The 11805-nt window shown below is 42.2% G+C and overlaps 1 protein-coding gene across 1 annotated transcript; it reads left to right on the top strand.

The window, feature by feature from the left end:
- The first annotated feature begins 5229 nt into the window (after nucleotides 1-5229).
- Nucleotides 5230-10706, top strand: LOC307207267 (vomeronasal type-2 receptor 26-like). The gene is made up of 4 exons (XM_079961084.1): nucleotides 5230-6188; nucleotides 7313-7531; nucleotides 8944-9070; nucleotides 9289-10706. The coding sequence occupies exons 1-4, from the start codon at nucleotides 5412-5414 to the stop codon at nucleotides 10188-10190; spliced, it is 2025 nt and encodes a 674-aa protein (XP_079817210.1). The 5' UTR covers nucleotides 5230-5411; the 3' UTR covers nucleotides 10191-10706.
- The last annotated feature ends 1099 nt before the right edge of the window (nucleotides 10707-11805 follow it).

Genomic DNA, 11805 nt, shown 5'->3' with positions numbered 1-11805 from the left:
TCTATCTATCTATCTATCTATATCTATCTATCTATCTATCTATCTATCTATCTATCTATCATCTATCTATCTATCTATCTATCTATCATCTATCTATATCTATCTATCTATCTATCTATCTATCTATCTATCTATCTATCATCTATCTATCTATATCTATCATCTATCTATCTATCTATCTATCTATCTATCTATCTATCTATCTATCTCTATCTATCTATCTATCTATCTATCTATCATCTATCTATCTATCTATCTATCTATCTATCTATCTATCTATCTATCTATCTCTATCATCTATCTATCTATCATCTATCTATCTATATCTATCATCTCTCTCTCTCTCTCTCTCTCTCTCTCTCTCTCTCTCTCTCTCTCTCTATATATATATCTGTCTATCTGTCTATCTATCTATCTATCTATCTATCTATCTATCTGAATCTTTCGACTTCCCACCATCCCCTCCATGGGTCCTATTGTCAACATTTTCAGCTATGTATTATTTCATAATCTATATGTTGTATCTATCCATATTGTCCATAGTGTTTGTTACATTACAAGAGTTACAGAGATCCTGCTAATGTTTTTGGCTGCTTAGCAGGGCCAGATTGAGTTTTGGTGTGGCCCTCAGCTACTGAAGGTAATTTGGCCCTTTATATGTCAAGCTGTCAACAACAAATTGCTGCTGTTTTTTGTGTTGAATATATGCTATATGGTCATTTATGGACCTAATAGGTATCCAAAGCACATAGCATTTGCACATAGCAAAATATGTAGTTTATCAAAGTCATTGTTGAACTGAAATACAATTAATAAGAAGTATATTAATAGTGAAATACAATGAAGAAGTAGTAGATTAATGGTTAAATAATCATTAAGCTCTAACTTTAAATGATTTTTGATTCACAACAAGCTTAATAATGCAAACACTGGCATTTGGCAAGGACAAAAGTTCCTTTTAGAAACACCGTTTACAAAGACTCATCATCTAGTCTCTGGAAACTTGCTATAACATGACATAATAAGAGGTGCAAATATATGATGCAAACTACTAAGAATGATAAATAGCAGAATGTCGGCACCCTATATATAGAAAGGAGCAAACCAGGGATATTTGAGGGAGCAGGCTAGCAGGCGGGGCCCAAGACTCACATCAGAGGAACCGACACAACACAAAACACTGTTGCTGGATGTAGGTTTTATTTTATTTGTCTTTTATCTTATATTTTGGAAATGTACATCCAGTTGTTGTTTTTTCCCTTTAAATATTTTTGGGGGCCCCCAAGAGAGTGGGGCCCTAAGCTAGAGCTTGTTTACGTAAATCTGGCACTGTATACAACCATGCCCCAGTCTTTTCCAAACCATTCATCCTGGACTAAGGGACTTTGTGTGAGCTGCTTTGGTTGCCATTTTTTGATGTAGGCGTTCCATTTCACATCCTCCCGAAAAACCATAACTTGACAACAACAGTCCAATCCTTGTGACAAAAACATGTTTTTCCCCCTTCACTTCTCACCAAATTGCGGGGACAACCTAGAATTACGCAGAGGGCATTCATTCTTTTCTTTAAAGTTGTCGCAATTCCTCTTCGCCCCTTGGGGGTTTCTAAATACCAATAATAAAGAAAACGAAGAACGCAAGAAAGAATGCCTGTGATTAAAACCAAATAATAATGTTCTGAGCTTTTCCTGGAGGTGCTGGGATGGGAAAAATGGCAATTTTGACCACGGTATATTTATCCTATTATCTGAAACCCCTGATGAAATTGGGCGGTTCGGAAATCGGTTTCTGCAAAAGCGCAATTGCTGTAGGAGAGATAATATTTTTCCGGCTGCAGATAATGTGGTTGATGTTTTTGTGTTGGCTGTTGCCGCAGGACAGCTGTGCGATGCTGAAGATCAGAAGACAATTCATCAGACCTTTGCGACTCCAGGAAAACTGCTACAGCCCAGGTGATCTCATTGTCGGTGGGAATTTGCCTCTCTTCAGAGCTCTAGTCAGAAAGTTATCCTTTAAACAGTATTTCAGAGAAGGGGACTCCCCCCATTTCATGTAAGTTCTCGGAGAGGCAGAAATTGTGGATTAGCCCAGTATTTTTTTAAAAGTGCAATAATAACCTTTATATCCAGTTTTTATTAAATTTTCTGTGTCACAATTCAAAGCACTCCCTTTTACATCCTTAAGATATCAATGACCTCCCTTCTTCTCCTTCCATGGTTCATTTTACACATTTCCCAAAAAACAACAATATTCAGTATTCCATTACTGCATCCATCAAAACTTATTCACACTGTTGAATTTATCTTAATGCTGCCAGCGTTTTCAGCTGTTTATCCCCAAACAGAAAAGACCCTGGGTGTTTTTTGGGAGGGAAAGTACTTTGCAACTGAGAAGAATTGGTCCCTTTTTCAGAGTTTCTAAGCACAAGTTCAGCCCTTTATGATACAGGAAATCATTTTTTAAAAAGTTAAACCTCTATTACACACGGTACGATAAAGATACGATAATCTTTAATGTCATTGTCCCATACAGAACAATGAAATTGAAAAAAACTACATCAGACATTCAAAAACCCACAAGCCTGCTATCCCAGCTATCCCAACCCGGTTAGCCCCATAAAAACTCTGATATCCCATAATTGATATCAGATATACTCCCACAGAGACTACCTTACACTGCGTTTAAAATCAAAATCACATTTGAATAGAAACTGTTTCTCAGGCGGCTGGTCCTAGTCTTCATAACCCAGAGGGCAGAAGCTGAAAGAGATAATTTCCGGTGTGCGCACTGTCCTGCGCTATCTCTGCCGCTTTCTTATGGCACCTGGAAACATAGATTTGATCCAAGGTGGGAAGAGTGCACCCAATTATTCTCTCTGCAGTCTTTACAACCCTGGACAGCATTGTTTTTTCTTGACCGTGCAGCTCCAAACCACACACACAGACCATAAGTTAATACACTCTCAAAAGTACAGTGGTAAAATGCCATCAGCAGGTCCTTTGAGAGACTGTTTTTCCAGAGGATTCTCAGAAAATGTTACTACTCTCGTTGTAGCCTCATGCCCAAGAACTACCAGTATATTCTGGCTTTGGGTTTTGCCATCCAGGAACTCAACAGGGACTTGATGCTTTTGCCCAACGCCACTCTGGGCTTTCGTATCTACCAGGAAAGCAGTTTTGCAAACAAGCCCACGGAAACCAGCCTTGCCCTCATCTCCACGCGGAGACAAATGGTGCCAAACTACAACTGCGACAAGCAAGACAAGCTGCTGTCCGTCATTGGCAGCCTCGACTCAAAGACGTCGAGGCAGATGGCGTCGATCTTGAGTGCCTTCAAGATCCCGCAGGTAAGGAGAGAAATCGACCAGGGTTCTGGGTTCCTTCGGCGCAGGGATACGAAATACACACTCTGCAAAACAACTCCATGGTGTGTGGGCCACCTTTTCTACCAGAAAAAAACAACAGTGCTGTCCAGGGTTGTAAAGACTGTGGAGAGAATAACTGGGCTGACCATTAGGTCCAGTCGTGGCCAACTCTGGGGTTGCGGCGCTCATCTCGCTTTACTGGCCGAGGGAGCCGGCGTACAGCTTCCAGGTCATGTGGCCAGCAGGACTAAGCCGCTTCTGGCGAACCAGAGCAGCGCACGGAAACGCCGTTTACCTTCCCGCCAGAGCGGTACCTATTTATCTACTTGCACTTTGACATGCTTTTGAACTGCTAGGTGGGCAGGAGCAGGGTCTGAACAACGGGAGCTCACCCCATCGCGGGGATTCAAACCTCCGACCTTCTGATTGGCAAGCCCTAGGCTCAGTGGTTTATTTTTTTAAAAAATGATATTTATTAAAGTTTAACAATAAAAACATACACAAACAAAAAACAAAAAGAAACAAGTATAATTTCCATCCTTATTTTCTTAAACCTAATTTCCCCGACCTCCTCACACCTCCCCCTTCTGTATTCCAATTTCATTATCTAATCAGCAAATCCATTCCCTTACTTCCCATATTTTTTAATAATTTTATTCTTTTTCCATAATCAACACCCCTGAAAACCACATAGTTTTTAAACCCATGTCAATTCTAACCTTCATTAATTTTATAATATTTATTAAGATAGTCTTTAAATTTCTTCCAATCTTCTTCCACTGTCTCTTTCTCCTGTTCTCGGATTCTGCCAGTCATCTCTGCCAGTCCCATGTAGTCTGTCATCTTCATCTGCCATTCTTCCAGAGTGGGTAGATCTGGTGTCTTCCAATACTTTGCAATAAGTATCCTTGCTGCTGTTGTAGCATACATAAAAAACGTTCTGTCCTTCTTTAGCACCACATGGCTAACCATACCCAGGAGAAAGGCCTCTGGTTTCTTCAAGAAGGTATATTTAAATACCTTTTTCATTTCATTATATATCATTTCCCAGAAAGCCTTAATCCTTGGGCATGTCCACCAGAGGTGAAAGAATGTACCTTCATTTTCTTTACATTTCCAACATTTATTATCTGATAAGTGGTAAATTTTTGCAAGCTTGACTGGGTTCATGTACCACCTATAGATCATTTTCATAATATTCTCTCTCAAGGCGTTACACGCCGTAAATTTCATACCGGTGATCCACAACCTTTCCCAGTCAGCAAACATAATGTTATGTCCAACATCTTGTGCCCACTTAATCATAGCTGATTTAACCGTTTCATCCTGTGTATTCCATTTCAGCAGCAAGTTATACATTTTTGACAAGCTCTTAGTTTTGGATTCTAACAGCTCTGTTTCCAATTTTGACTTTTCCACCTGAAAACCAATTTTCCTGTCCAACTTATAAACCTCCATTATTTGATAATAGTGAAGCCAATCTCACACTTTATCTTTTAGATTCTCAAAACTCTGCAATTTCCACTTGTTATCCTCCTGTTCCAAGATTTCACAATATTTTGGCCACCTAGGCTCAGTGGTTTAACCCACAGCGCCACCCGTGTCCCGCACTCTCCTTACCTTGGATCAAATCTACGCTTCCAGGTGCCATAAGAAACCTGCAGAAATAGCACACCCTGGAAATGATCTCTTTCAGCTTCTGCCTCCTGGAAGAAGGTACAGGGTTATAAAGACTAGGACTAGCCTCCTGAGAAATATTATCCAAATGCAATTGGTTTTAAATGCAGTGTAAGGTAGTCTTTATGTGAGTATATTGTATTCACTTATGGGGTACCAGAGTTTTTAGGGGGTTAACCAGGCTGGGATAGCAGGCTTGTGGGTTTTTGAATGACTGATGTAGATTTTTTCAGTTTTGTTGTTCTATATGGGAGAATGACAATAAAGATTATCGTATCGGAAATAAAGCCATTCCTTTTTTCAGCTCGGTTACGGCTCACCCAACCTGGGATTTGCATCTCCTTCTTTCTATCGCATCGACCCCAACGAGATGCTTCAGTTCGGGGGTTTAGTCTCGCTATTCCTGCATTTCCGCTGGAATTGGGTGGGACTCATCACTTCGGAGGATGACAGCGGCGAAATTTTCATCCGGACTTTGGCACTGCTCCTCGCCCGAAACGACATCTGTGTGGCATTCACGGAAAAGGCTGTGCCAGAAACCCTCGTCATTTTGCCGCATTTGAAACAATGGGCGAAACAAGTTTCAAAGGTTTACAGGAGTGAGGCTCAGACGGTGGTTTTCTTTGTAGACGCCAATTCCATCAGATATTTAATGGCGCCCATCACCCAACTGATGAAAAACAAGGGGACCTCAGTTGGGAAGGTTTGGATCCTGACATCCCGGTGGGATTTTGCTGCTGCGAGATCCGCCAGAACGTTTAAGTATCTGAAACATTTCCATGGGTCCATTTTCTTCAAAATCCGCACAAGAAAAGTGCCTGGGTTCGACAAATTTCTCTCTGCTTTAGATCCATACCGGTCTCCGGAAGACATCTTTCTCCGTGGCTGGTGGGAAGTGGTATTTGACTGTAAATTTCTGAAACCAGACCAGAACGTTTCGAAGAACCAGCGGAACTGCACAGGCCAGGAAAAACCAGAGGATCTCCCAACGTTTGTGTTTTCAAAGAAGATGACTGGGTACAGTTACAGCATCTACAACGCTGTCTATTCTATGGCCCACGCGTTGCATGACGCCATGTATTCAGCTGGATCCAAACTTGCAATGATGCCACGCGGCAAGAGGCTTCTGACTCTCCAGCCTTGGCAGGTAACGTCTTCACAGAATCAGGTACAGGTGTGTTCCCCACTTCCGCACGATCGACTCGTGTGCAACTGCATATCCGCGTGGCGCCAGGAAACCATCAAATCGTTGGGTTTGAACCTGGAAATGGCAAGAGAGTTGGCTCATGAGAAGACCCTCTCTGGAGTCCCAAGAAGATGTCAGTGAGGGTCAAGGAAGTTCCAAAGAGCCCAGAGGCGCCATGGGGCTTTTTCTGAAAGGCTGCTCAGTCTCCCCACCTGGACCAGATATCTGACCTTCACTTGAATTTGAGTCACAGCAATCTTTTCTCTTTAAGAAAAACAGAGGGCAGGTCCAAAGTCAACTCACCACAATGGTTGTCTCACAATATGTCTCCAGACCCGTTTCACAACCGCAACTTGACAAACCTCTTTCATTTCACTTCTGATTAAATTTCCAAAAGTTCTACGTAAAAACTCCCAACACCTATTTTAAACATTATCAACTTCCCACCACATTTTCCATGTTTCTTTTATCCACCCCCTGCTTTGCCGAACCCTGTCTCCCCTATTTTTAAAATACATAGTCGTAAGGCAATAATCTTTAATCGTTCTGTTGCTCATAGTTCAAAACCTGCTGGCGGATTCTTCATGCTGCAGTATTTCTTCAAATAACCCGGGGGGGGGGGGGGAAATGCTTCCATTGTTCAAAAAAATTAAGCAACCATCAAGACACCAACAATCTCATTTTAGCTGTTAGCTTTGTTGATTCGACATAGTCCATAACTTTGCTGAACTTTTCTTCTCTACTGGGAACTTTTTCCATTTCTGAGCATAAAGAATCCTAGCTTCTGTAGTTATATACATAAACAACTTAACCATCTTCTTTGCAATTTCTATCCCTATAATCCTTAGAAGAAAAGCTTCAGGAGTGTTTGTTGTTGCTGTTTTTTGTATATTCAGTTCAAGCATCTTTTTTAGCTAATCACATATCATTTCCCCAAATACCCTCGCTTTTTTACAAGTCCCCCGCATATGGGGAAAAAAGAGAACCATCTATTTGCACTTGCAGCAGTTATTAGAAACCTTCTTATACATTTTAGATAATTTATCAGGTATTAGAAATACTATCACATATCTCTTTAATTTCAGATTCTGTCCTCTTTGAGGAAGATTCGGTTTAACAACACGGCTGGGGATGAGATATATTTTACGGAAGATGACAAGAGACCGGCAGCCTATGATATTCTGAACGGCGTCTTCTTCCCAAACAGATCGTGGGCCGAAGTGAAAGTTGGAGGTTTGGATCCTCACGCAGCCCCAGGAGAGGACTTCAGCATTAACCCCGATGCAATCGTGTGGGTTACTCAGGTGCAGACAATCTGAATACTCCATATTCATGTCCAATTCTTAGGTTGGGGCAGACAGAAGACAAGAGCATGTCAACTTGCTATCGAATCCCTTGCTTGAAAAATTGCTGCCAAATCCTTTGAGAATGTAACAGCATATTTTGCCGAATCAAACCAATGGCTTTTATTTAGTCGAAAGTTTTTGACTAAATATTGAATATTGCACTAGATTCAATTCTCCGTAACGTAGCTAGCATAATAATAATAATAATAATAATAATAATAATAATAATAATAATAATACATTTTATTTATATCCCGCCCTCCCTAGCCGAAGCCGGGCTCAGGGCGGCTAACAACAATAAAACAGTACAAAAGTACAGCATAAACAACACTCTAAAATCATCCATTATAAAATTAATTAATTCAAGCCACTGGCAACCATTGGGCCAGAGCTCCACGAAGATTGCCGAGGGAGGGAGTCAGGCTGTGCCCTGGCCAAAGCCTGGTGGAACAGCTCTGTCTTGCAGGCTGATAATGATAATATATTTTTAGCTCAAGCTCTGGTTATTTCTTGCTTAGATTGTTGGAATCGCCTTTGGGTTGGTTCCCCAGAAACTCATGTTAATCCTCTCATTTTCATACAAAAGGCTGCAATGGGTATCACTTCCTTGGTGTGTCAATTGTACCATGCTTCCATGTGACAGCCCTTCAGATATTTGAAGATATATCTCCTCTCAGCCTCCTCTTTTCCAGGCTAAACATTCTCAACTCCTTCAACCGTTCCTCATCAGGCATGGCTTCCAGACCCTTGACCATCTTGGTCGCCCTTCTCTGCCCACCTTCCAGCTTGTCAACATCCTTCTTAAATTGTGCTGCCCAGAACTGGACACAGTATTCCATGTGTGGCCTGACCAGGGCAGAATAGAGTGGCACTAGGACTTCCCCTCATCTGGACACTAGACTTCTGTGGATGCAGCCCAGAATTGCAATAGCTGTTTTGGCTAGCTGGTTTTATGATGTGCAATGAAATGACTTCTGAATGATGCATGTTAAAATTATTAATTTGTATTGTATTGTTCATATTTTATTACTCTGTTGGAAGCCGCCCTGAGTGGCTGGGGAAACCCAGCCAGATGGGATGGGTCTTAATAATAAATTCTATTCTATTCTGTTGCTTAGTTCTGTACAGAGCTATGTGCATAGATGACACAATATAAATTATTATTATTATTATTATTATTATTATTATTATTATTAAGAGATATGGGTTTCTATTTTTGTGGTGCCAAATAACTTATCAATATGTTTCCCTCACCCCACAAGTTGTCCACCTGTGACAGCAAGACGGAAGTTCTTCGAAGCAGCAAGAGAGAAACGTTCATCTTGTGCAGACAAAAATCTAGCAATGTTATTTTTCCCCTTCCATTTTAGAAGACCCCATTCTCCAGGTGTGTTGAAAGTTGCCCTCCGGGACAGAGCAGAAAAGTTCTAGAGGGGAGGCCGGTTTGCTGCTACGAATGTGTCTCTTGCCCAGAAGGGACCTTCTCTAACCAGACAGGTAGGTCCAACTTAGGCACTCAAATCAAAGCGCAGAAGTTGTTTCGACAAGAGTGGCTTGGAGAGAGACAGAAACCTGGGGCGAGGGGAAGAGGAATAGTTTAAAGAGTAAATTTAAAGAGAGAAGGTTTCCAGCAATGTTTGGGTGAATGACGCCACCTCATTGGGTCAAACTTCATCGCATGTGTGAAGTATCTCAGTTCTGTTTCTTTGTACCAGACGCCGCTCACTGCACCAAGTGCCCCGAAGATCAATACCCAAACAAAAACCAAGACCAGTGTATTTCCAAGAAGACCAGCTTCCTCTCTTACCAAGATATTCTTGGGATGGTTTTAGCTTCTCTGGCTCTCCTGCTGTTCCTCACAACCTCCCTAGTGCTGGCAATATTCATCCAACAACAGGACACACCCATCGTCAAAGCCAACAACCGAGACCTCACCTACGTCCTCCTCGTCTCCCTCCAGCTCTGCTTCCTCTGCCCCTTCCTCTTCATCGGCCGTCCCAAGAAGACCATCTGCCTTCTCCGTCAAATGGCTTTCAGCACCGTTTTCTCTGTTGCCATCTCTTCCATACTGGCAAAAACCATCACGGTTGTCCTGGCCTTTGTGGCCACCCAGCCAGGAAACGTCGCGAGGAAGGTTTTGCGGAGACAACCGGCCAACTCCATTGTGGTAGCCTGCCCGTTTATCCAAGCTGTTATCTGCGCCGTCTGGCTCGCAACCTCTCCGCCATTCCCAAATCTGGACTTCCATTCCACGCCGGGAGAGATTGTAGCCGAATGCAACGAAGGTTTGGCCGCCATGTTTTACACCGTCCTGAGTTACCTGGGTTTATTGGCCCTGGTCAGCTTCCTCGTGGCTTTCTTCACTAGAAAGTTGCCCGATAGTTTCAACGAAGCCAAGTTCATCACCTTCAGCATGTTGGTCTTTTGCAGTGTTTGGGTTTCCTTCGTCCCAACCTACCTGAGCACCAAGGGAAAGTTCACGGTGGCCGTGGAGATCTTCTCCATCTTGGCTTCCGGCGCTGGTCTCCTTGGTTGTGTTTTCTTCCCCAAATGTTACATTATTCTCCTGAGGCCTCACCTCAACAGCAAAGATCATCTAGTTAGGAAAAAAGTGTAAGATAATTTAACAGAATTTTAAAGTTAAATTATTCTGTACAGTAAATAAATAAATTCCATTCCGTATCTGGTTTTTTTTTTTTTACTATTGTGCCGCTGTTTATTAGTGTCGTAGTTTTCTTGGAGTTGAGAGGAAGCTGATTGTTGCTATTTGAGTTAAGATAGGGGGACCATTTAATATTTACAGCTATATATTCTGTTTTTAAAAAAGATCTAGCCAAAAAAAGATAGGCACGTATTTCCATGCTTTGCTAAATGTTCCTTCTTCTTCTTGAATCATCCAGTTTGTTGGAAATAAAATTGAGGAGCCGGGAAAGGCCATTAAAAAATAAAATAAATCAACTCTGTTGTGGAGTTTCAAAAGTGGGGAACTAGGAAAATAAAGCAGCAACAAGAGGGAAACCGTGGATGCTTTAAGAACAAAGTGCGGGAATCAGTTTCTGGAAACATTGTATTAATTTTTTTTAATCTGTGGCTGATTTGGAAAAATCAATAAAAACGATTTGACAAAAATATATATATTGTTTGCTGATATCATACGCACACCCCACCCCTGCAACATTTCTCCCGTGAAAAGAGGAACGTCCTATTCCATCCCCTCCTTGTTTCCTTGACATCTGATGGGAGGGCGTTCCACAGGACGGGCGCCACCACCGAGAAGGCCCTCTGCCTGTTCCCTGTAACCTCACTTCTCGCAGGGAGGAAACCGCCAGAAGACCGTTGGGAGAGGGACCCCGGTGTCCGGGATGGACGATGGGGGTGGAGATGCTCCTTCAGGTCTACTGGGCCATTTAGGGCTTTCAAGGTCAACACCAACCCTTTGAATTGTGCTCGGAAATGTCCAGGGAGCCAATGTAGGTCTTTCAGGACAGGTGTAACATGGTCTCCACTCCCAGTCCCCAGTCTAGCTGCCGCATTCTGGATTAGTTGCAGTTTCCGGGTCACCTTCAAAGGCAGCCCCACATAGAGCGCAAGTTTACTTTACCACCTGCTAACAGGAACAAATTCCACTTGAATGGCCATATTGTTCCCTGTTATTCTTCCACCAGATTAAAAATGGGCTCATGCACCTCCATTTGCAACTCTGAAATCAGCATCTGGTGCTATCGATGCACATCTGGTGATGTTGAAACAGTCAGTAGATCTTATTACAAAATACCGATTTGTTATCTGGAAACCTGTTAAGAAATCCTTGGGTTTGTGGCAACGCGTCAGCATCTGAAGCATGATTTTATCAAGACTTTTCGTAGAATCGGAAGGCACCTCAAGGGTCATCTAGTCTGACCCCATGCATTGCAGGAATCTCAGGTAAAGCTTCCTTGACAGATGGCCACCCAACCTCTGCTTAAACACCTTCAAGGAAGGAGAGGCCACAACCTCGCAAGGGAAAGAACCGCAGAAAGAGGGGGAAGGAAGTCAAATTTTGAAATGTTAAAATGATTGTAAAATCAGCAAAATGTATAAACTTGAAAAGCATAAATAAAATTTGAAGGAGAAGAAGATCTCCACTACTCTGTTCTTTCTCTGCCTGCTTTACATCTGCCTAGCTAATTCTGACCAAAAATCTGGTGATGCAAGCTGAGAACGGAGGCATTGGGATCTATAGAGTAACTTCT

Source organism: Podarcis cretensis (genome assembly GCF_951804945.1).
Source record: "Podarcis cretensis genome assembly, chromosome: 18".
Classification (NCBI taxonomy): domain Eukaryota; kingdom Metazoa; phylum Chordata; class Lepidosauria; order Squamata; family Lacertidae; genus Podarcis; species Podarcis cretensis.
This window is presented reverse-complemented; position numbering and strand designations above follow the sequence as displayed.